Raw genomic sequence first — 26985 nt, 5'->3', positions numbered from 1 at the left:
CAAAAATTGAGTTGTTTGGTTATAAAAAAAAAGGCGTTATGCATGGCGTCCAAAAAGAAACAGCATTCCAAGAAAAACACATGCTACCCACTGTAAAATTTGGTGGAGGTTCCATCATGCTTTGGGGCTGTGTGGCCAATGCCAGCATCGGGAATCTTGTTAAAGTTGAGGGTCGCATGGATTCCACTCAGTATCAGCAGATTCTTGAGACTAATGTTCAAGAATCAGTGACGAAGTTGAAGTTACGCCGGGGATGGATATTTCAGCAAGACAATGATCCAAAACACCGCTCCAAATCCTCAGGCATTCATGCAGAGGAACAATTACAATGTTCTGGAATGGCCATCCCAGTCCCCAGACCTGAATATCATTGAACATCTGTGGGATGATTTGAAGCGGGCTGTCCATGCTCGGCGACCATCTAACTTAACTGAACTTGAATTGTTTGTCCAAAATACCTTTATCCAGGATCCAGGAACTGATTAAAAGCTACAGGAAGCGACTAGAGGCTGTTATCTTTGCAAAAGGAGGATGTACTAAATATTAATGTCACTTTTCTGTTGAGGTGCCCATACTTTTGCACTGGTCAAATTTTGGTTTAATGCATATTGCGCATTTTCTGTTAGTACAATAAACCTCATTTCAATCCTGAAATATTACTGTGTCCATCAGTTATTAGATATATCAAACTGAAATGGCTGTTGCAAATACCAAAATATTTAGAACTAAAAATGATTAAGATTAATAGGGGTGCCCAAACTTTTTCATAGGACTGTATATGACAAAAATCATCTAAGAAGAGTAAGCACAAGACATGGGAATTATACATAAACACTAGAGATGAGCGAGTAGTATTCGATCGAGTAGGTATTCGATCGAATACTACGGTATTCGAAATACTCGTACTCGATCGAGTACCACTCGCTATTCGAATGGAAAAGTTCGATGCAGAACCAGCATTGATTGGCCAAATACTATACAGTTGGCCAATCAACGCTGGTTCTTCTCCTACCTTTAGAAGTCTTCTCCGTGCAGAGTCCCCGCGGCATCTTCTGGCTCTGAATTCACTCTGCCAGGCATCGGGCCTGGGCAGAGCCGACTGCGCATGCCCGCTTGTAGTGCGGGCGTGCGCAGTCGGCTCTGCCCAGGCCCGATGCCTGGCAGAATGAATTCAGAGCCGGAAGACGCCGCGGGGACGCTGCACGGAGAAGACTGCTCGGAGGATCCAGCCCGACCCTCACTCGTGGACTTGGTAAGTATAATTTGATCGAACGTTGCCTACCCCTGAAACGAGCATTTTCCCCCCATAGACTATAATAGGGTTCGATATTCAATTCGAGTAGTCGAATATTGAGGGGCTACTCGAAACGAATATCGAATCTCGAACATTTTACTGTTCGCTCATCTCTAATAAACACATCACATCTCTCTGTCCATTGTAAGTCCTCTTGGTCATCAACCAAAGAATGAGAATCAGCTTACTAATGGGAAGAGGGGAGGAAATAAGTATTCTATACATTTACGTAAGCAGCAATGTTTTTTTGTTGTAAGAAGCTTTCAGCTGTGACTGCTGTGACTAGCTCTTGGGTAGGCTATTCCACAGATTCACAGTCCTTACAGTGAAGTGATTAAACCTTTTTTTTGCAGACAGGGGAGTGCTCTTTGTCTTTTGACAGGATTTGACATGGAATAGCTTTTGCCCATATTTCTTGTATGCGCCATTTATAAGTATTTATACAGGTTTATCATATCTCCCCTTAAATGCCTCTTTTCAAGACTAAACAAATGTAACTACTTTTATCTCTACTGAGGTCCTACAAGTCTCTTATCAGTTTTGTGGCTCTTCTATGTACCTTTATCCAAATTGAACCTCATTTGCCATGTGTATGCCAAAACACTTAGCCTATCCAAGTCTGCTTGCATCCTATGTACATCCTCCATAGACTGCACTGTACTAAAAAGTTAGTTGACATTCGCAAAAATAGATACAGTGCTATTAATTGCATCTTCTATATCATTAATAAATAAGTTATATAACAGAGGATCCAGTACAGAGCCCTGGGGTACACCACTTATAAGAGAGGACCCAGTACTGAACCCTGGGGTACACCACTCATAGCAGAGGATCCAACACTGAACACTGGGAAATACCACTTATAACAGAGGACCCAGCACTAAGCTCTGGGGTACACCACTTATAGCAGAGGACCCAGTACTGAGCCATGGGGTACACCACTTATTACATAGGGCCCAGCACTGAACCCTGGGGTACACCACTTATTACATAGGACCCAGCACTGAACCCTAGGGTACACCACGTATTACATAGGACCCAGTACTGAACCCTGGGGTACACTACTTATAACAGAGGAGCCAGTACTGAATCCTGGGGTATACCACTCATAGCAGAGAATCCAGCATATCCTGAAGTACAGTCCTTAACCTGACCTGGGAACATTGGCCTTCTTAAAACTGAGTGTTGTTGCACACCCAATCTGTAGCAATATGTTTGGTGAAAAAGATCTGGTGTGACTCCAACAGAGGTAATACTAACTATGGTTATATGATTATATGATAGTATTGGTCTGCAGGGGATACAAAGTTGTTAGGCTCCTTCCCCTATATGGTGTTAAAAAAGAACAAAGATCTAGGAGGAAACCTTGTCTAAGGTCCCGTTACCGACCTTAAAACAGGGTAGGACAAGTCCTCCAATGCAAGAGATTGTAACCTCTTTCCATTCAGGTCAGCTCAGGTTGTGATATCCTATTGAATACTGTAAGACTACACTTTCCCTTTAAGTTTGCAGCATTTTTAACTTTGGCTTATTGTGTGACAGGCATTGGGCAGATACACAGGAATTCCCAGATTTCTTTTGAATGTTAATGAAGTCACAGATGTTAACTTATTCCAAGCAGCACTATCACAACTTTAATGGCTGCAGACTCGGCTGTCTACTTTGTAATTTCAAACGCTATAAATGTCCATAAATGTTTTATCAATTCAGCATTGAATATTCTAATCGAAAGACTACAGAAAAGAGACAGCAAAAACATCACAACAGGCCCTCTCATTCAGACACTGTAAACAGACTTTAATAAGCTCTCAAAGCGACTGTCTTATTAGGACAGCCTTTGTCCATATGGATGTTACAGGGGAAGGGATTGCCCAGGTCAGGACCATCCTAAATTAATTAGAACACATAGACAAGGCAAAAGAGATGGATGCACCATGAGCATGTATTAAATGGTGGTGCAATTCATTTTAGGTTCACACCTGTGCTTGGGTTTCCGATCTTCAGGTCTGCTTGTGGACCTGAGAAACAGAAACCCAGCCCACTTAAAAAGCGGTAACCCACGGACCCCACAGATTGTAATAGGGTCAGCCATGTCTCCTCCTGAAAAATGCATTTTTCAGGTGGAATGGGAGATGGAATCCCTGAATGGAAACTGGGTGCCTAAAGGGACTGTGTAACCAATTTTTCAGGATTATTTTTTTCCATAGCTTTTTCTATATTTTTAAAGAGTGCTAAATCTTGCAATTAAACCCTAGCCACTAAGCCTAATAATATACTGATACTTGCCAATTTTGTAAGGGTTTTCTTTGCTGTAGCCACCTCATTTATATCACATACAAGACAGGGAAATTACAATAGACAATAACATCTCTATAGATAAAACCACAGACCTGGAACCATCATTACATCCACTATAGACTGTAAAAGGTGCCTCTGTATCAGAGTTTATTTATTCCCTAGTATATTATGCTTCAGAGCTACACTCACTATTCTGCTGGTGTAGTCACTACGTACTTACATCAATCATCCTGTACTTAATCTGAATTCTTGCATGTATTATTTCTCAGAGCTGCATTTTGCTATGTATGTAAACTATAAATGGTGTCCATGTCCTTTAGTGTCTCTGCCGGATTGTTTGGTTTAGGACTTACAATGGATATACAGTAAGAAATGGACTTATTCAGGTTTACCCAATACAACATAAGTATTACCTTGCATAGGACTGCTCCTTATCTGCAGCATAGAAACTGAAGTCAAATTTCCATCCTCTCCGTGTGTCGCACCCTGAGGACGTGATCATCCATTTCTTGGGACAGATCTCTGTCTGCAGCCCTATGGTGGACATACAAGCTGTCAGCTTCCAGGTGTAGTTACCGTAAGGAATCTTATACACCTAAACAATGGATTAATGAAAACAAACATTTACAATGTGACACCCTCAGATCTGAGCTTCTGTGTGTGCCCTGTGTGTAATGAGCCCCAATGACACACTAAAATACTGGATAAAGCCCCCGGGCTCCAAGAGGTATTCTTAATGGGTTTTAAAAGGGAACTCCACCCGACATATTGTGCTAACTGTACCCCATATCATAAAGAATGGCAGGTTGTCACAGCTACTCTATCTCTGTCTGTGTATCTATCTATCTATCTGACAGCTTCACTTCAAAGAGGAACCTTTAGGATATTATGTAAATGTATCTCTCTTTCTCCCCCACCCCCCAACATTTAGGTGACACAATAATTGCAAAATAATGCATAACATATGTTACAAACACTACTACAAATGATCTACTATGTAACAACTCTGAATCCATACATTCCAGACAGAATGTATGGAAAATACTGGCGATTTGCTTTGAGAGGCCAGGTGCAAGTGCAGCTGCAACCTCATATTCTGCTGGTAACAGTGTAACTGGGATGGGGAAATTGTGCATATAAATAATGGCTTGGTGGCTCTCAAGATGTCTTAAGATACTTTACTTTTAGACCATCCATATGTATGTATGTATGTTTATACATAAAGTCAATGATAAGAACAATTCAATTGCATTAAAATACTATATACTACAGTGTCATATATATATATATATATATATATATATATATATATATATATATATATGTATGTATATATGACACTGTAATATATATATATATATATATATATATATATATATATATATATATATATATATATATATATACACACAATGGGGCAAAAAAGTATTTTATTTACTCAGTCACCGATAGTGCAAGTTCCACCACTTAAAAAGATGAGAGGCGTCTGTAATTTACATCATAGGTAGTCCTCAACTATGAGAGACAAAATAAGAAAACAAATCCAGAAAATCACATTGTCTGATTTTGTAAGAATTTTTTTGCAAATTATGGTGAAAAATAAGTATTTGGTCACCTACAAGCAATCAAGATTTCTGGCTCTCACAGACCTGTAACTTCTTCTTTAAGAGTCTCCTCTTTCCTCCACTCATTACCTGTAGTAATGGCACCTGTTTAAACTTGTTATCACTATAAAAAGACACCTGTGCACACCCTCAAACAGTCAGACTCCAAACTCCACTATGGTGAAGACCAAAGAGCTGTCAAAGGACACCAGAAACAAAATTGTAGCCCTGCACCAGGCTGGGAAGACTGAATCTGCAATAGGCAACCAGCTTGGATTGAAGAAATCAACTGTGGGAGCAATCATTAGAAAATGGAAGGCATACAAGACCACTGATAATCTCCCTCGATCTGGGGCTCCACGCAAAATCTCACCCCGTGGGGTCAAAATGATCACAAGAACGGTGAGCAAAAATCCCAGAACCACAGGGGGGGACCTAGTGAATGAACTGCAGAGAGCTGGGACCAATGTAACAAAGCCTACCATCAGTAACACACTACGCCGCCAGGGACTCAGATCCTGCAGTGCCAGACGTGTCCCACTGCTTAAGCCAGTACATGTCCGGGCCCGTCTGAAGTTTGCTAGAGAGCATTTGGATGATCCAGAAGAGTATTGGGAGAATGTCCTATGGTCTGATGAAACCAAACTGGAACTGTTTGGTAGAAACACAACTTTTCGTGTTTGGAGGAAAAAGAATACTGAGTTGCATCCATCAAACACCATACCTACTGTAAAGCATGGGGGTGGAAACATCATGCTTTGGGGCTGTTTCTCTGCAAAGGGGCCAGGACGACTGATCCGGGTACATGAAAGAATGAATGGGGCCATGTATCGTGAGATTTTGAGTGCAAACCTCCTTCCATCAGCAAGGGCATTGAAGATGAAACGTGGCTGGGTCTTTCAACATGACAATGATCCAAAGCACACCGCCAGGGCAACGAAGGAGTGGCTTTGTAAGAAGCATTTCAAGGTCCTGGAGTGGCCTAGCCAGTCTCCAGATCTCAATCCTATAGAAAATCTTTGGAGGGAGTTGAAAGTCCGTGTTGCCAAGCGACAGCCCCAAAACATCACTGCTCTAGAGGAGATCTGCATGGAGGAATGGGCCAACATACCAACAACAGTGTGTGCCAACCTTGTGAAGACTTACAGAAAACGTTTGACCTCTGTCATTGCCAACAAAGGATATATAACAAAGTATTGAGATGAAATTTTGTTACTGACCAAATACTTATTTTCCACCATAATTTGCAAATAAATTCTTACAAAATCTGACAATGTGATTTTCTGGATTTGTTTTCTCATTTTTTCTCTTATAGTTGAGGTCTACCTATGATGTAAATTACAGACGCCTCTCATCTTTTTAAGTGGTGGAACTTGCACTATTGGTGACTGACTAAATACTTTTTTGCCCCACTGTATAGGCGCATATAGTATAATGTCATACTATTACTTAGCCAAACAGATATACAACGGATACCCGATTTTTGTATCTTGTTTTCTTTTGATGTGTTATATAGCACAGTTAGGGTCCGTTCACACGAAGTAATGTGCCGCGTGATGTGGCACGTATACGGCGTGTGAGACTTTGCACGCCGTAAAAGCTCCCATTGATTTCAATGGGAGCCTGGATCGTATATGCCGCGTTATTTTGCAGCCACAAAATCACGGCCGCAAAATAACGCGGCGTATACGATCCAGGCTCCCATTGAAATCAATGGGAGCTTTTACGGCGCGCAAAGTCTCACACGAGGTATACGTGTTACATCACGCGGCACGTTACTCCATGTGAATGGACCCTTATATAGTTATATTGATTTTATTGTTATGGTTTTTTATTTTTTATATTTACTTTATATGATGTAATACTAAAGAATTTTAGAAAGTCATGAGAGCCAGCTATGTATAATTCAATTATTTACTCTTTTGCTATATCCTGTGGATAGCAGGAGATTTAGCAAATGCACTTTACAACCTTAGGGTGCATGCACACTGAGTAACGCCGGGCGTGTATGAGAGCCGTACACGCCGGCGTTACAGCAGGGCTGCCGAGCACTTCCCATTCACTTCAATGGGAGCGCTCGTAAACGCCGCTGTTACGAGCGCTCCCATTGAAGTGAATGGGAAGTGTTCGGCAGTCTGCTGTAACGCCGGCGTGTACGGCTCTCATACACGCCCGGCGTTACGTAGTGTGCATGCACCCTTAGATTCCATTTTGTCGTGAGCTGCCGTGATCTGCTCAGTGCATATTTTTGGATTTAGACCATTGTAGTTGTGGGGAAGTTAGCTCAGTAGAAGCAGTGGTGTGGACCCAAACAGTCAAGACAGGGACACAAAATGTGCAGCAAATTGTTTTATTTAGAAAAAAAACAGGAAAATAAATAATCCTTGACTTCAGGCACAAAATAACAAAACAAAATACAGCCTTAACTTCAGACAAAAACAAACTAAAATACTGCTTGTCTGAGCCACTAGCTAAACAGAAAGGATAACCTAACTGTATGTGTAGCTTACTTCCAGCTGCATGAACAGAATAGGCACAATATAGTCTCACTGGACTCAGGGTTACAGGACCGAACCATACACCTCCTTTCACCTCATGGCACTGCACTGCAATGCAAGAGCTGCAGCCTTTATAACCCAGTAATGAGCAAAGGATCTACATCTGGGCTGAGGCCTACTACAGATCCGCCCTGGACCACATACGTCAGAAACCTGGATTCCAACACTCTACCGGTCACCTTTTCACATAGGGTATATACTGTATTTTCCCCATATGCACTTGGATAATAGTTCAGTCACTTAAACAGCCCATACACTTTAAGAAGGACCTTTTGTGTCCTCTAAGATTCCCGAATGTCTTGGATTCTGCGGGACATTCTCGGAGGACGCAGATGAGTTGAATACACTGGTGAATGATGCAGGAGCTGCAGGCAGGCAACTCCTGCTTCACCACAGTCCTCTGGCCCCCTGGAGCTGTAGGCACGATGTGATGAAGTCACTTGCATCGCACCTACAGCTCCGTGACTGAGACTGCAGACAAAGCGGCAGGGGAGTGAGAAAAGGTGAGTATCGGTGTTTTTTTATGTTAAACTTTGAGGGCAAATTGAGACGAAACAAGATGAAGGGGGCACAGTTTAATGCCCCCCCTCCATCTCTGCCATCAGTTTAATGTACCCCTCCAGCTGCCCCAGTTTCATATCCCCCTCTTGTTTCCCCCAGTTTAAACTGGGGCACCAGGAGAGGAACTTAATAGTGGGGGGCAGTTGGAAGAGAACATTATAATGTAGGGAAATATAATGTACGGATGACTGTAGGAGCATTATACTGTATGGGGATACATGAAAAATGGATGAGAATGGGCGGAGTCAACGTAAGGTGGAGCTAAATTTGCAGCGACGCGCATAGCGCACCACACATTTTGTCCCCCTTTCTGTTCTTCGAAAGTTGGAAGGTATGAGTTTGCTGTCTATGCAAGTGTTTTTATCAGCCCAGCAATGACGCTGAGCTGTAAGACCAGGCTTCCTGTCTCAAAAGACTTCAAATCTCCCTTGGACTGCCAACAGCTATCCTGGGCAAAAAACACTCACATGCACACTCAACTCAGCAGTACATGTGCACTAAACTGGTAGAGGGCATGAAGCTTCTGCCAGAGGAGTCTCTTAACTCCAAAGAACAAAAGTATTGGAAAGCTGAAATCCAACTTCCTGATCCTTATCTCCTGAATGTCAGATGCTGGGGGGATAAGGAATGAACACATAGACTCCAAATTACCCCAATACATATTACACATTAGACGCCAGGTTCTGCTGATAAACATTATATGGGCAGCTTTAGAAATTCTAACCTATAATAAATTACCCAGAGGACTGAAAAGGACCAAATTAAGTTACTCAGTTTTCCCATTGACAATACTGATCATCTATTACCATGACAAGCTATTGCTTTAAAACTAGATCAAACTATTACAACAATTTTTTTGTAGGTCAGAAGGATCTAAACTTAAAAAAAACCTGCCAATGTTATAAACAGTTTTGGTTAAAATAATCCTACCAATTTATGTATACAGCTACTATGCAGATTGTAGATCACCATGGCTACTCTTTGTAGTCTGATCCCTTAGTTATGCATTTACTTTCTGCCAAGGGAAAGGGGCAGGGGTTGCAGCGTGATGCATGAACACACAAATTGCTTCATTCCCCTTAGTTAGGGTTTGTTTGATGACTTGTTGGGGGAACACCCCAGGGAATGGATGCCGTTGGTTCCAAATTAAAACAAAATGGCTGACGAGCTTGGAGAACACAGAAACAGACACTCTCTCAGATGCTGTGTTCAAAATGTTCTAATCTTTATTACACGTCACAGATATATATACAGTATATATATAAATATATATAAATATATGTATGTATTTAGTGCTAGCTACATGAAGCAAGTGGTTAAGACTGCTCTTTAGTCTATGTACACTTTGTGTCTACTATAGGATTAAGTTTCTGCATTCAGTAAACAGATAAGGAAATGTTAAATTGCCTTTCTCAAGGCATAGCAGGCTACGTGCAGAACAACATGTTATAAAATGGAGGATATAGAGCGAAATGGCTTAAATAAAGATACATAATTGTATTTAACCCCTCACATAACTATAGAAACACATCAGTCGGCCTAGGAGCTGAGCACACACTGGTAGGACAAGTTTTAGCCAAGAATGTTTGAAAAGTTCTAACCTTTATAGATTCGTATTAAAGGAGGAACATAAAATATAACTGGTTGCATATGTATACAGTATATACACCCTTGTGGTCAGATGAATGCAGGAACTACTTCAATGTGTATCAAGCGCAGCTCTGTACATTTTGTAGTGGATGTGCCTTGTATTGCAGCTAAAGCTCCTCCACTTACCACTACTAAAGATAGACCATCAATAACCTAGTCCTGGAGAACCACTTCAAGTATTGACTAGTGAACTGGGTAGGGGGTCAACTCCCTTCTACAGAAGTAGAAGGACCCTCTCGGATGCCAGAGAAATGCATTTCTAGCAGAGGAACAGACAACACAACTGGTGTGAGCTGCCTCGACACAATCTCTCCATCTGTGCTATCTACACTGATGCAAATCAGCGCTTGGGCAGGATCGTTCTGAATGCCTGGCAAGATATGAGCTGCTTAGAAAAGCTCTGCAGCCTGAGATTTCTGCCAAGAAAATCGTTATCCTTTGTGTCACATTTGCCCGTCCTTAAGCGTCGAAGCTAATCCTCAGGTGCTCATCCGTAGACGCGCTTCCTTCAGTCCCTGCTTAAGATGCTATAATAATAGGTCTGCACAATGGCGAAATTATTTTAAACAAGGGAGACATGTCTGCTTTATAATGTAACACTTCATCATTCCGAGCCCAACAAGTGGAGAGAAGCGGCCGCCGGGCAGCAGCGCTAAAGAGATGTCAGTCTTTAGTAATGAGAAAACACAGAGCATCAACACGACCCTCCCGGCTCAATCTGCTCCTCACAGTTTACTGCTTTGCATGCGTATCACAGCCAAATACTGACAAGGGTATGGGAGTATTTTTAGGCGTTTTTCTTTAGTTTTACATTTATCCTTTTCATATTTATGGCATTAATAATCAAAACAATGTACAGTAGTCATAAAAAGAAAATGTGGATTAATGCATAATGCAACACTGGATGCTCGAAAAATGAAGTGAAACCTTTGTGATGGGGGATTAGGCACTAAGATGCTGAAGAATGTTCTGGAAATAGCTCTGGCTACCATGGCTATCGTGATGTCTTAGACATCAATGGTACAAATGGAAAGTTTCAGCTCAAGCTTCATTGAGTATTCTGGAGATGGATGAATGATGTGATGCTTTGCCCGCTCCTAGAACCTCCTACATAGAAACATAGAAGACTAGTAGATTGTTACCGTGTTATCTTTGGATAGACGTATTTATCCCAGGCATATTTCTATTCACTTACTATAGATTTCCCAACCACAAGTGCGAGAAGTTTGTTCAGAGTCTCAACTACTCTTTCAGTGAAATATTTCCTGACTTTGCTTCTGATGTTTCGCCCCATCTAATTGTAGATTGTGCCTCTTGTTCTTGTGTTTAGTATTTTATAAAAAAACACTTTCCTTCTGAACACTATTGATATCTCTAACGTGTAAAGTTTCCCTTCCCTTCTTTCCAAGGCTATATAGTGTAAGTTCTTTAAAGAATAACTCTAGAATGGTACAGGTGGATACAAGAAACTTTGTAATATATCTTAATGAAGAAATATGTTTTGTTCTCCAATTTTCAGACTGAGTTACTTTCTACTTATTAGTCTATGAAGATGGGAGGGTTAGGATGAGACAGATAGAAAACACACTCAGATAATTGCTGCTGTTACACTCTGCTCTTTTAACACTGGTAGGCTTGTACATAAGAGGCTACCAGTGCACAGAACGAGGCAATATATAAATTAACTAGCTGGCAGCAGCCAGCTACTCAACCTCTGCTTTCTCCATACAGCTCTGTGCGTGAGGCTGAATACAGATATAGAGGAAGATATACTGCAAACAAGTAATCAGATTGAAGATAAGGACAAGAAGAGCAGCTTAAAAAGTGGTGAAGAAACCATATTGCCTTATTAATATATATTACAAAGTTTATTACTTTACTATTCATTTATGTAAAGTTATATATAACTGGAGGCATGTTTAAGCCTCTCCTAATAAGTTTTAGGCTTCAAACTTTCTACCACTTTTGTAGCCTGCCTTTGCACCCATTCTATTCTATCTATTTCTTTTTTTGTAAGTGGGGTCTCCAGAGCTGGACACAGTATTCCAGATGTAATCTCACATCACTCTGTACACTAGGATCACAGTCTCTGTCTTCCTACTGCTTATACCTCTAGCTATGCAGCCAAGCATCCTACTTGCTTTACCCACTACCTGACTGCACTGTTGAAGCTGTCCGATATCAGGATCCTTAGATCTTTCTCTTCTGATGTCCAGGATAGCACAGAACAGCCAATGCTATATTGGATAGATGGTTCTAGTTTCCATTGTGTGGACCATTCAACCAGTAAAGCTAGATGTTTTCAGTGTGACCCCTTGTTCACATCTGCGTTGGTATTCCGTTCGGGGGAGCCCGCATGGGGACTCCCCTGAACTGAGTACCAAAAACATTTGCAAGTGCTGTGCAGTGAAAGCACACAGATCCCCACAGACTATAAAGGGGTCCGTGTGCTCTCCGCGTAATGTCTGCAGGGAACATGCAGAGAGGAAAGTACTTCTCAATCTACTTTCCTCTCCGCATGATTCGTGCAGAGGTTTCGCGGCAAGCACATGGACCCCATTATAGTCTATGGGGTCCGTGTGCTTTTAATACGCAGCACTTGCAAATGCGTTTTGTAGTCCTCTCAGGGGGTCCCTATTTGGGCTTCCCGAACAGACTGTTTATCACAGATGTGAACCAACCCTGATCTCTACAGGAATATAAACCCTATTAGACACTTTTGTGTTGTCAGCAAACAGGTACAGCGATGTATCCTTACCCCTTGTTCACATCTGCGTTTGGTAATCCATTCAGGGAGTCCGAATGGAGACCCTCCGAACGGACTACCAAATACATTTGCAAGCGCTGTGCAGTAAAAGCACACGGATCCCACAGACTATAATGGGGTCCGTGTGCTTTTCTCTCCACATGTTCCCTGCGGAGATCTCGCGTCAAGCACACGGACCCATTATAGTCTATGGGGTCCATGTGCTTTTATTGCACAGCATTTGCAAATGCGTTTGGTATTCCGTTCGGGGGGTCTCTATGCGGACTCCCCTGAATGGAATACCAACACAGATGTGAACGAGGCCTTAGAGATATACCACTTGTAAGTTGTCTTTCATCAGAATGCCTACCAATAATAACAACACAGTGATCTCTGTTCATCAGCTAACTGTAAATCCATTGTACTAGCCAGGGAATAAGTCCTACAATATGTTACCCAATGATGGGTTATTTGAAAGTTCTGTTGCAAATGAATGATGCTTGAATTAAGTAGAGTAAATAAGTCATCCTTTAATTTCTTTAAACAGTGCCACACATGTCCAGGGGCTGTGCGTGGGTTGCAATACCACACATAACCTATGGATAAGTGAGGTACTGTTTTTGAACAATGCCATTAAAGGGGTGGGTCATAAGATGCTCACTTTCAGTCCTTAACAACCCAAATCTGACCCTTTCTAAAATCCATGCCCATTATTATGATACTTTGCATCTATCATATACAAGAAACAAAAATTAATCAAATACATAAAGCACTGTGAGCGGACATCTGATTTCTTACCTGAAATGAGGTCACGTCATCATCTCCAGGCAAGGTAGACTGCCAGGGTGGTGTAGAAGAAGCATTAAAGGACAGTCGGTAAATAGTGGCTCGTCCTTCCCATTTACATCTGGTGACATACACTGTTCTCTGCAAATCTAAAAATTACAGACGCACAGGTCAGGAGGAAACAGTACAAGAGAAAATATGTCTCAAGTTTAAGTGAATGGGTTTGAAAAGTGAGCGCCCGTGAGCATTTTGTACCTGTCCGCGGCAAAACCGTTTTTTTTTAACCAGATACAAAGTCAGACATGCAGTCACACAAGGACTACTAGAAAGACGTACTAGTGTGGATGGGTACAGAAGCAATATTGTACATTCAATCTATCTCACCCTCATGTCCAGTGTCACCGATGGTCATCTTGTTCCATGTTGACAATGAGCCTCTCTTCTTCTTGTCTGATGAGGTCCTTATGTTGTTTTGAAGGCTCCGGGGTTTTTCCTGGAACAAACCTACAATGCAAATCAAATCAATGCAAATCAAAGTCCTTTCAGCTCTGTCATGTTGTGAGGAACAAGTATCTTTTAGGCTTTACTATACTTTTAGTAATGTGTTTATTTACTTAAGTTCATTAGTCTTCATATTGCCAGAAGACCACTTCCACCTACATAGTTAATGGATCATACTGAGGCATCCGTCTCTTTAGCCATTATGACTTAAATGGAAAGTTTTCTGGAGGCAAATCTATAAAACTGTGGCGTCTACCTTGGAGCAAAAGCTTCTCGTTCTAAACATCACAGATTTTACCCTTGGAGGCACTGTACTCCTACACACCTTCACAGCATGGAGATATACAAGTATACGTGTATCTGCGCAGACCCATCATTTACAACAACCACCCAAAATTGCAGATAAAAATGGTCTTCTTGTCTGGGTGGTCCTTTCAAAGAAGAGGAGCAAAATATGGTCTACATGTCAGTGGTCTAATGGTCTGTTTCAGAGATTTCACTGTATGTCTTGGCTAAAGTCTTTTAGTGGTTTGGAAATTTATGCAAAAAGTGTCAGGCGATCATTTCGATCAAGAGTATGTCTGTACTGTAATGCACCAGAGGGCAGAAGGTAAGTAGGGGGGAGGGGGTCCAGATTGCACATGTGGAAAGGGGGGGAGGGTATCCGGGGTCACGGGTGGGTGGTGGTGGGGGGAAGGGGTAGCTGTAGGAGGTGACTGTAATCTCTAAAGGGGGGAAGTGGGCCGGGGACACGGGTGAGGGGTAAGGGGAGAGCCGGGGGTGCGGGGAAAGGGGAGGGCCGGAGGTGCAGCAGCTGGGCCGTGGGGTCCTGGCCCACGATGCTGTGGGAGGGGCCCGTGCCGGCCACAAGGAAAGGGCCGTGGGGGGCCACGGGCTGCGCTGCAGGTGGTTCGCGCAAGGGTGAGGGGACAGCAGACAAAGTCGCGGGTTATAGCTAGTAAAATATAAAAGGGGTTTTCTGGGCTAAAAGATTGATGTCCTATTATAAAGATATATCACTAATATCAGATCTGTAGGGTCTGACACCCAGCACCTCCATCAATTAACTGTTCTCTGCAGCTGGTATACAGAGAAAGAGAGGAAGAGGAAGCAGGCAGCGCTGTTCTCTATGTAGTGGCATTGTTGAGTCACTGCAGCTTAACTCTGGCCAATATACAGAGAATACATCTGACTGCTTCCTTTTCCATTATTTGTGTATCAGCTGCAGAAAACAGCTGATTTGTGGGGGTGCCAGGTGTCAGACCCCACTAATTTAGGATAGGTCATCAATATTTTTGGCCCGAAAAACCTCTTTAGTATAAACCATACAAAATATTATATTATTATCTAAGATTTAACCTGCTGTGTTTTAGAGCTCATATGAATAACCCATTAAATCAGTCTACAGTTTATTCCGGGTAACTTTTATACAGTAAACTCCAGGCGGGGGGAGTCTTCCCGTCCCTGGCGCCTGTCAGGACTCATCTACTTCAGCTTGTCTCCCTTAGGCTTGCGGTTCCCTTCATTACGCTTCTCTTATTTCAACTTTCAGGAAGAGAGAGCAGAAATTAAGTCTTCTGCCAGGAAAGGTTTTAATAAATGATGCTCTGATTCTAAACATGCAGCCAGTCACTGGGCACAAACTTATATAACCCTGTCTGCTGCTTCTCTACAGATCGGGGAGTGCAAGGGTCTCTACACTGTATTGTTCTTTTTGGTGTGCCAGGAATAAATAAAGAGCAAACAAAGTGATGATGTATATGAAGTTGAGAAGGTTTGAGCCACCTCGGTGCCAATATCAATATCCCTGCAAGTGTGTGTCTTTAGTTAATATCTTACTACTGAGCAGAACCATGGCTAACCTTTACGTGACCAAGGCAAAGGTTCAGGTTGCTGCACTCTAAAATTACCTAAACACCCTGGACAAGGCAAAGTGACTTGTTGGCGCCAGTCCTATATCTCAGCATTACCATGTCAGACTGAATCATGGGAATTATGTAAATATACTACTAATGGACGTCTATTTCCAAAGTTATCATTACACCTAAACCCACTACAGGCTTCTTATTCTACAATTCTTATCACCCTATAGCTGTCATAGTCTTCCCTTTGCTCTCCTTTTGGCAGTCATGATTAACATTCATGAGAGATACAGTGCCCTGTTCACACAGCAGTTATGATGACCCAAGACGTCAACGCAGACTGGTGAGTTAGTTCTTTGCAATTGATATTTCCTTTCACAAGGCCAGAGTGAACCATTTACCACTGGATGAATCCTAGGTAAAAGGGTTGAAAATTGGGTTTGGCAATCTAATACAGTACCCACTGTTTTTAACACTTGACAACTGCATCTATATTGTAGTATGGGTTACTACCCACTGACCCTCCTGCAATGGACATTCCACTTTTCTACCATTATGATGTTACTACAATGTGCACATTATATTGCGTAATGTATGTAATCTTATACTGCACAGCGGACTGCCAGAGACGTATACTTCCTTGGAAGTAGCTTTCTCTTATAGTAAGGATTGTTATTATTATTATACATTTTTTGTCGATCACATGTAGGAATAGCCTTAAGAAAGGCTATTCGCCTCCTACCTTTAGATGTCTTCTCTTCGCCGCCATTCGGTAGAGAGCCCCGATTCCGTCTGTATGCAAATGAGTTCTCTTGCAGCACTGGAGGCGGACCCAGCGCTCAAACAGCACTGGGGGTGTCCCCATTGCTGCAAGAGAAATCTCCAGCGCCACTTCCATTTTCTTCAGGAACGGCCTCTCTGCGCGTCTTATTCCGGAGCTGGGTTAAAACATCTAGAGCCAACTGCGCATGCCCACAGGCCACAAGAAAATGTTGTGACCTGTGGGCATGCGCAGTCGGTTCCAAAGTTTGAACCCAGCTCTCGAAGAAGACGCGCAGAGAGGCCGTTCCTGAAGAAGATGGAGGCGACGCTGCAGATTTCTCTTGCAGCATTAGGGATGCCCTCAGTGCTGTTTGAATCCTAGGGACCACCCCCAGTGCTGCGAGAGAACTCAACTGCATACAGACGAAAACCGGGATTTCTACCGAACGGCGGCGCAGAGAAGACATCTAAAGGTAGGAGAAGAATAGCCTTTCTTAAGGCTATTCCTACGGGTGATCGACAAAAAATGTGATTTTAATGATAGAATTCCCTTTAACAATTATGTCTGTTGTGACTGTGTTAGGTTTGTGAGTGACATACGACTGATGGACATTAAGCTTCATGTAAGTGTGTATGTGTGGGGACATTAGAGATGAAGTATCTAGAGGAGGACCTGAGGTGCCATCAGTGCAAGGAAAGAGTCTTGCCTTGTGTCCTTAAAGGGGCTGTCCAGTTTCAGCAAATACATATTATTGTTTCTATAATGAAAGATATACAATTTTCCAATATATTGAATTGTTATTGAAAGCAAGTAATAGACCTTCTATATCACAATCGGACTGGCAAAAGCACTGAAGCAGGAACCATGAATGGAGTAATGGGTCAGAACCTAGAACATCCAAGACTATCAGGAATCCGAACCAGAGGCAAGAGCAGAGGAGAGTATGGTTTACACAGCAACGTGGCCAAACTGACCATGGAGGAGCCCCAAGATTGTGTTACAGATGGGTAAGCTATACTACACTATAGTGTATCTGTCAGAAGTCTTCTTATTCTGTCTATCTACTCACATACACTTAAAAATATATATTCAGCCACCAACAACTTCAGGAACATCTATAATGATGACCGTATGTGACATGGCTTTATGTGTAGCATATTTTGTACCCATTATGGATTAGTTCCAGCTCTTCACAGAAGAATGTTCAAGAAGAATGTGTGCCACCCAGCTAAGTCTTGCATATGCCTCTATCATGCAGCTTATTTTTTGACTCTTTTGTTTCTTAAAGTGACCTTTATAGTGCTAAATGAAGATTAGACCAAGAAATCCTCTTCGGGACGATGCAGTAAACCCCCAAAGTGACCAATTATTCGGAAGAAATGAACACCAGTTTGGCCGATCAATGCACAGCTTATTGAGAGTCTCTGTGCAACAAAAGGAGACATCAATACTGTTATTGGAAAAGATTATTCTAACTTCTTAGCTTGGGTATGATGTCTTCCCTGGCACTGAGCCTCAGCAACTCTATGAAGATGTCATCAATGCTAAGAATTATCGGAGCACACTGATCACTGCACCATTAAGATATAGTACTCTATTTTTAGGTGCAGGAGGCCACATGTCCAACCAAACCGTAACCTCCTAGGGAAAGGTGGGAGATGGATGTTGGTGTGGTGCACGAGGAAACGTGGGGAGAAGTGTTAGCCCTGACCCTATGATGTAGTATGGAACCCACTCATCTCCTGCACATGATGTGGGAGTGTCGGGAGCTAACCGATTACTGGAATCAGGTACCGTCCATGCTTGGCCAGGTATATTCTGTTGCCCTCCTGCTCTCACCGTTAGTTTGCCTCCTAGGTCATTTGGGGGAGGGTGTGGATCCGGAAAGCCCAGAATTTATAGGGTTGTCTAGGTGTTGTACCAAGCAAGAAAATTGATTGCTTACCATTGGTTGGACCAGAGTCCTCCTTCTCAGATGGAATTGATATCTAAAGTTAATAATACTATTAGGCTGGAGAGGAGAGTATATACACAAAGAAAGGCCCAAACTAACTTTGAAAAAATTTGGGGGCATGGTTGGATACACCTGGTCTTCCCTCCCCGTCTCTGATTAGGGATAGATCTCTCACTTCTACTTTATCTGTTTCATGATCCCCTGAGTGCTAGTATTTGCTATGAATCGAAGGATGTTTGGGAGATTTAGTGTGTGTGTGGGGGGGGGGGGGTCGTAATGGACTTCTCGCCTTTTTATGTCAGATTGTGTCTCCATATTTACTTTGAATTGTTGTTGTGTTGCTGTTGCTTTGTCGATTGTTTGAATTTATGTACAGAAAATTTGTTAGTAAAAATTATCTGATTTAAAAAAAAACAAAAAAAAAAAACCCCGCAACCTCCATTAAAGAAACATTTTACACATCTTATGAGAATAGAGGTACCCCATCACAACCAAATCGGTGAAGATGGGGAAGGGGGGGAGGCTCTAACTACTAATAAACAAAAAATTCTAAGCATGAAGGGATTACAACTTTGTAACTATATCTGCACAGTGCTGGATCCATCCACTTACTCTACAGAATAATGCAATGCAGTCCCATAGGCTATGCTGAAGTTCAATGCACAGTGGGTGTATGAGATATGCATTGCATAGAGACAGAGATGAAAGGTCTTCTACCTCTTCATTAAAGGGATTTTCTCATCTGGGGTTTCATCTGGTCTTCTGTATACTTCCTGGCTTCAGTGCCAATTTCATGTACATATCCTGAGTTACAGTACCTTCTGTATTATACTCCAGAGCAGCACTCACTATTCTGTTGATCATATTTATACATTACTTATTTTGTGCCGATCCTGAGTTACAGACTGTACTCCAGAGCTGCACCCACAATTCTGCTGGTGCAGTCTCTTTGTATATACATTACTTATCTTGTACTGATCCTGGGTTATAGACTGTACTCCAGAGCTGTATTCGTAATTCTGCTGGTGCAGTCTCTTTGTATATACATTACTTATCTTGTACTTATCCTGGGTTATAGACTGTACTCCAGAGTTGCAATCGTATTTCTGCTGGTGTAGTCTCTTTGTATATACATTACTTATCTTGTACTGATCCTGGGTTATAGACTGTACTCCAGAGCTGTATTCGTAATTCTGCTGGTGCAGTCTCTTTGTATATACATTACTTATCTTGTACTTATCCTGGGTTATAGACTGTACTCCAGAGTTGCAATCGTATTTCTGCTGGTGTAGTCTCTTTGTATATACATTACTTATCTTGTACTGATCCTGGGTTACAGACTGTACTCCAGAGCTGCACTCACAATTTCAAAACAGTCAGTAAGTTTGTTGCCAAACACACCCATATCATATTAACTGAGTTCCTATGATGCAAAAAGGAGGAGGCAGTTTTTATGACATTAGATTTCTGTAAAGTGTCAGGTGTAAAGGTAACTCTTCCTTGAGTGTCAATCTCCAGAACATGCTCACCTGCAGTAACTGAACATGCAGGGAATGCTGGGAGATTTCAAGATGTGAGGAAGACCAATTTAAAATTCTCCTTTGTCCTTCTTCTTCTATACTTAGATTGATCTTCTGATTCGATGTGAATAAGAACAATTCCTGCTGTGCTCAGAGTCTGTTTTCTCTGAAATTTGCACTTTGAAAATTCTGAAATATTACAAAAACTAGAATACCTTCGCCAGGCAAAATAATGTCAATGTAATAGGGGTGGAAATATAATCCAGCTGGAAGAAAAGGGTATTTCTAATCTGTTAAGTGCTGGGGATGGTGAGACTGTGCAGCCACAGGTCAGGGGTCTGGCTATAAATGACCTCATGCAAAATACACATCAGTGACCTCCTCAGTGCATAAAACAGACATTAAAGTATTCGATTATTTGGTCTCCTTTATGCACAGAGATGACATACACAGAGATTTTACAGTACAGATAATGCACACAGTCATGTCACAGTGCAAGAAAAACGCACACAGTGGTGCCCTGGTATCAAGTTAATGCACAGCATGGTGCAAAAGTACCAGAATAATGCACGTGGTGATGTCACAGTACTGGAATAATGCACTCAGTGAAGTCACAATACCAGGATATTGCACACAGTGACATCACAGTGCAGGGATAATACACATAGTGATGTCACAGTACTAGGATAATGCACACAGTGACATCACAGTGTAGGGATAATGCACATACAGAAAGACAGCATATGAAGAAAATAATGATGTCACATGCAAATATTATGACATCACAGTAAGTAATGGAAGACTATTCAGTTTTAACACTTCTTCCACCAGCCTTAGTTATGTCACAGTGTCAGGATATTGCACACGGTGATATCACAGTGCAGAGATAATATACACAGTGATGTCACAGTGCAGGGATAATACACACAGTGATGTCACAGTGCAGGGATAATACACACAGTGATGTCACAGTGCAGGGATAATACACACAGTGATGTCACAGTGCAGGGATAATACACACAGTGATGTCACAGTGCAGGGATAATACACACAGTGATGTCACAGTGCAGGGATAATACACACAGTGATGTCACAGTACAGGGATAATACACACAGTGATGTTACAGTGCAGGGATAATACACACAGTGATGTCACAGTGCAGGGATAATGCACACAGTGATGTTACAGTGCAGGGATAATACACACAGTGATGTCATAGTGCAGGGATAATACACACAGTGATGTTACAGTGTAGGGATAATACACACAGTGATGTCACAGTGCAGGGATAATACACACAGTGATGTCACAGTACAGGGATAATACACACAGTGATGTCACAGTACAGGGATAATACACACAGTGATGTCACAGTACAGAGATAATACACACAGTGATGTCACAGTACAGGGATAATGCACACAGTGATGTTACACTGCAGGGATAATACACACAGTGATGTCACAGTGCAGGGATAATGCACACAGTGATGTTACAGTACAGGGATAATACACACAGTGATGTCATAGTGCAGGGATAATACACACAGTGATGTCACAGTGCAGGGATAATGCACACAGTGATGTTACACTGCAGGGATAATACACACAGTGATGTCACAGTGCAGGGATAATGCACACAGTGATGTTACAGTGCAGGGATAATACACACAGTGATGTCATAGTGCAGGGATAATACACACAGTGATGTCACAGTGCAGGGATAATGCACACAGTGATGTTACACTGCAGGGATAATACACACAGTGATGTCACAGTGCAGGGATAATGCACACAGTGATGTTACAGTGCAGGGATAATACACACAGTGATGTCATAGTGCAGGGATAATACACACAGTGATGTCACAGTGCAGGGATAATACACACAGTGATGTTACAGTACAGGGATAATACACACAGTGAAGTCACAGTACAGGGATAATAACCACAATAGGGTAGACTAACCCATTATTGATTTATCATTGGATCTTCTCCAAATAATTTTGGAGGAAAATTATTTTCTGTTCCAAGATGATTTCTTTCTGAGAAACGTGGAACCGCGATGGGTTCCAACGTCGCACCTCCGTACGCGAATGCCTATATGGCATTCTTCGAGGAGACCTATATTTACACCAACTGTCTCTTCCAGGATCACGCTGTGACCTGGAAGAGATACATAGACGACATATTCTGTATCTGGAAGGGACCGGTCTCAAGCCTTGATGACTTTACTCAGTACATTAATAACATCTGGCCTGAACTCAAATTCACGCTTCATTACAGTACGGAAAAGATTAGCTTCCTGGACACCATGATCTCCAAAAAACAGGATGGCACACTCTGTCCGGATCTTTTCACAAAAAAGACGGACAGAAACAGTCTTCTACATTACCAAAGTTGCCACCCAACGTCGACAAAAAAATCCCTCCCAAAATCACAGTTTTGTAGAGTAAAACGGATTGTTCAGGACCCTGAGACTAGAGAAAAAAGATACAGGGAGATGGAAAACAAGTTCAGAGCCAGAGGTTACCCTCAGGAATTACTTTCAGATTCATTACAACAAACTAGGCAAGATCGTCCAAGGGAACAAATCCCTAACCATGGTGAGGATGACAGTAGAATCACATTAGTACATACCTACCACCCCTTTGTCTATAAAATTCATGGCATCATTAGAAAACACTGGCCACTCCTGGCCAGAGCTCACCCCGAGATACCATCTTTTCGTAAAAACTTTCGCCCTTGTTACAGACGCCCACAGAACCTTAAAGATAGATTAGTACGAGCCGATCTAGGTTCTGAGATTAAGGTGTCACGCCAATCTTTTCTCAGTACCCCACAGAAAGGCACCTTTCCGTGTTTCTGTTGTCATCAGTGCTCTAACGTGCTAAAAGGGGAAAAGATCTATCACCCGCAAACAGGGGAAACCATATTATCCAGGGATTACTTTACATCCAATTCAAGTTTTGTTGTCTACTTGATAAAGTGCCCGTGCGGTCTCGCATACGTTGGGGAGACTACCCAACGTGTGCGAGACCGCATCAAGCAACACAAATCAAACATTCGTTGCCGTAACCTTTTACTCCCCCTACCGGCACACTTTGACAAAATGGGACACAACATCTCCCAACTAAGATTTCAGGTATTGGAGCAAGTGAGCATTCCTCGACGGGGTGGTAATAGAATTCTGATGCTAAAGAAAAAAGAGGCGTACTGGATTCATAGGCTCCAAACGATGGAGCCTAGGGGTCTCAACCGCGAATACGAAGTACAGGCATTTATTTAAGGTGTATCCACTTGTTTTTTGTGACACATCTGATTTGATTTTGCTGCACGTCGTTCCCATTATCTTGATAATCCATCTTTTCCTCTTTCCACAGGCTCGTTAAGGACTGCTCCCCGACTGTCGCCTGGGCCCGCATGAGAAAATATATCCTTTTACAATTTTTTCTTTTTTCTTTTTATCATATTTTCACTTGTTTTCACTATTCATTCCTTTTTCCCTTTTTTTATTCATCAATTTTTTAATTTTTTTTTAATTCTTATTTATATTCTTTATTTTTGTTTTGGTTTAATTTTTATCATCTTTTACATTTTTTTATTTTTTATTTTTTATTTTGTATTTTTTATTTTTTCTTATTTTTCTTATTGTTTATTGTGTATATTTTCCATTCCTTCATACTTTCCTCTTTTCCCCCTTTTTCTTTACTCCTTATCGTCTTTCATAATTCCCTTATACTGTTTTCTCTCTATTTTCTAATACTTGATACTTTCATCCTTTTGGCCATCTCTCATCCCTGTCTTTAATCTTCAACGCCACTTTTACTCTCTTTTCTAAATACCTACTTTATGTTTGCCGGCATGGGTTTCATGTAGTAAGCGCACACACACGTGCCATTCCCCGACACTGCACTTCTATAGTGCGCATGCTCCTCCCGGACTGATACTTTTTAGCTTTGCCGGCAATCTCTTCATGTGTCGGGCGCGCGCGCATGCGCAGTGGAAATCACCACGTTCATGCGTCTGCACGCAAGCGCGCGTCGGCCCAATGGGAAGAGGCCGACTTCCCCCTTTTAAGGGCGGACGGGGATGCCGACATGGCGCGCATTTTCAACTACGCCATAGGCAATTCCCTGCTGCGCATCTCTGCACCTTTTGCTGCTTTTTCTCCTACACTTGATTAACCCTATGCGGGCCCGGACGGACGGGAGGTAAGGACCCCTGACAACGAGCATTGTCATCATCATCATCTGTATTCCTCTATTTATGGGGACATTTTTACTTATACATTGTACCTTCATTTAATAGGTAGACTGAGTTAACTCCTAGCACACTGGACTACCTAACTAACAGGTGACCATTTTTTCTTTGCTATACTCTTGATCCATGGGATACTACGTGCAGCTTTAGATTGTTATATACCAGTGTTACCATATATAACTGTCTGATTCGAGTGTTACATTTCCTACTGTTATTTGACTATATTTCCTTGACCACAATATACTACAGTTATTATCCAGGCTCTAACTGCACTGCTGATGGACAACCATCTTTACTGACACATGGCTTTATGTTCGTGATTTGTTTGTGTTGTAAATGTGCTGTTTCTCATTTATATTTATTTTTGTTTGACTTGCAGCATGTGCTGCTATAACATGTTGCAACTTTTTATGACGGAGTGTCTCTTTATGTTCTATGTAGAGTCTGAGGAAGGTCGAAAAAAGACCGAAAGTACTCACTCATTCGCTACAATAAATTATCTTGAACACAATCTACGTGTGGAGATCTATTACTTACCAGTACAGAGATAATACACACAGTGAAGTCACAGTACAGGGATAATGCACACAGTGATGTCACAGTGCAGGGATAATGCACACAGTGATGTCACAGTGCAGGGATAATACACACAGTGATGTCACAGTGCAGGGATAACACACACAGTGATGTTACAGTGCAGGGATAATGCACACACAAAAAGACAGCATATGAAGTAAATAATTATAATGATATCATATGCAGGTATTATGTTATCACAGTAAGTAATAGAGGTGTATTCAGTTTTCCAAATCCTCTTCATCGGCCATAATTATCACTAATTGCACCCTAGGTCTCAGTGGAATTGGGCACCATAGTTGATGGACCCCATACCAGCTGCTATATCTGTTAACCTGGTAGTTATGACCTCCTTGGTATGTCATCACCATTCAGTGATGGCAGCATGGACTGGCTTTTGACCTTGCAATCTGCAAATATACATTTGCACCTGTGTGTATCCTTGTAGTCTGACCCTCAATACTGTCACTGACCTACCAATGGCACCATAACACATATTAGGTGTACTATGATTATCATTGTATGGGGCACTGTAGCTACAGTCCTATGAAAAAGTTTGGGCACCCCTATTAATCTTAATCATTTTTAGTTCTAAATATTTTGGTATTTGCAACAGCCATTTCAGTTTGATATATCTAATAACTGATGGACACAGTAATATTTCAGGATTGAAATGAGGTTTATTGTACTAACAGAAAATGCGCAATATGCATTAAACCAAAATTTGACCGGTGCAAAAGTATGGGCACCTCAACAGAAAAGTGGCATTAATATTTAGTAGATCCTCCTTTTGCAAAGATAACAGCCTCTAGTCGCTTCCTGTAGCTTTTAATCAGTTCCTGGATCCTGGATAAAGGTATTTTGGACAAACAATTCAAGTTCAGTTAAGTTAGATGGTCGCCGAGCATGGACAGCCCGCTTCAAATCATCCCACAGATGTTCAATGATATTCAGGTCTGGGGACTGGGATGGCCATTCCAGAACATTGTAATTGTTCCTCTGCATGAATGCCTGAGGATTTGGAACAGTGTTTTGGATCATTGTCTTGCTGAAATATCCATCCCCGGCGTAACTTCAACTTCGTCACTGATTCTTGAACATTATTCTCAAGAATCTGCTGATACTGAGTGGAATCCATGCGACCCTCAACTTTAACAAGATACCTGGTGCCGGCATTGGCTACACAGCCCCAAAGCATGATGGAACCTCCACCAAATTTTACAGTGGGTAGCATGTGTTTTTCTTGGAATGCTGTTTCTTTTTGGACGCCATGCATAATGCCTTTTTTTTATAACCAAACAACTCAATTTTTGTTTCCAAAATGAAGCTGCCTTGTCCAAATGTGCTTTTTCATACCTCAGGCAACTCTATTTGTGGCGTACGTGCAGAAACGGCTTCTTTCTCATCACTCTCCCATACAGCTTCTATTTGTGCAAAGTGCGCTGTATAGTTGACCGATGCACAGTGACACCATCTGCAGCAAGATGATGCTGCAGCTCTTTGGAGGTGGTCTGTGGATTGTCCTTGACTGTTCTCACCATTCTTCTTCTCTGCCTTTCTGATATTTTTCTTGGCCTGCCACTTCTGGGCTTAACAAGAACTGTCCCTGTGGTCTTCCATTTCCTTACTATGTTCCTCACAGTGGAAACTGACAGGTTAAATCTCTGAGACAACTTTTTGTATCCTTCCCCTGAACAACTATGTTGAACAATCTTTGTTTTCAGATCATTTGAGAGTTGTTTTGAGTAGCCCATGATGCCACTCTTCAGAGGAGATTCAAATAGGAGATCAACTTGCAATTGGCCACCTTAAATACCTTTTCTTATGATTGGATACATCTGGCTATGAAGTTCAAAGCTCACTGAGGTTACAAAACCAATTTTGTGCTTCAGTAAGTCAGTAAAAAGTAGTTAGGGGAATTCAAATCAATAAAATGATAAGGGTGCCCATACTTTTGCACCGGTCAAATTTTGGTTTAATGCATATTGCACATTTTCTGTTAGTACAATAAACCTCATTTCAATCCTGAAATATTACTGTGTCCATCAGT

The 26985-nt window shown here is 41.8% G+C and overlaps 1 protein-coding gene across 1 annotated transcript in view; it reads right to left on the bottom strand.

Moving 5' to 3' along the window:
- Window positions 1–26985, bottom strand: part of DISP3 (dispatched RND transporter family member 3) — a 97496-nt gene that overhangs the window by 13987 nt on the left and 56524 nt on the right. The window contains exons 11-13 of the mRNA XM_075279994.1: window positions 13882–14001; window positions 13510–13646; window positions 4006–4187 (exon numbers count right to left, since the gene is read on the bottom strand). Of these exons, the coding sequence (XP_075136095.1) occupies window positions 4006–4187; window positions 13510–13646; window positions 13882–14001 (439 nt within the window). The remainder of the gene's footprint in view (window positions 1–4005; window positions 4188–13509; window positions 13647–13881; window positions 14002–26985) is intronic.

This window comes from Leptodactylus fuscus, chromosome 6, assembly GCF_031893055.1.
Source record: "Leptodactylus fuscus isolate aLepFus1 chromosome 6, aLepFus1.hap2, whole genome shotgun sequence".
Taxonomy (NCBI): domain Eukaryota; kingdom Metazoa; phylum Chordata; class Amphibia; order Anura; family Leptodactylidae; genus Leptodactylus; species Leptodactylus fuscus.
The sequence above is the reverse complement of the archived record's forward strand: the minus strand, read 5'-3'. Positions and strand labels throughout refer to the sequence as shown.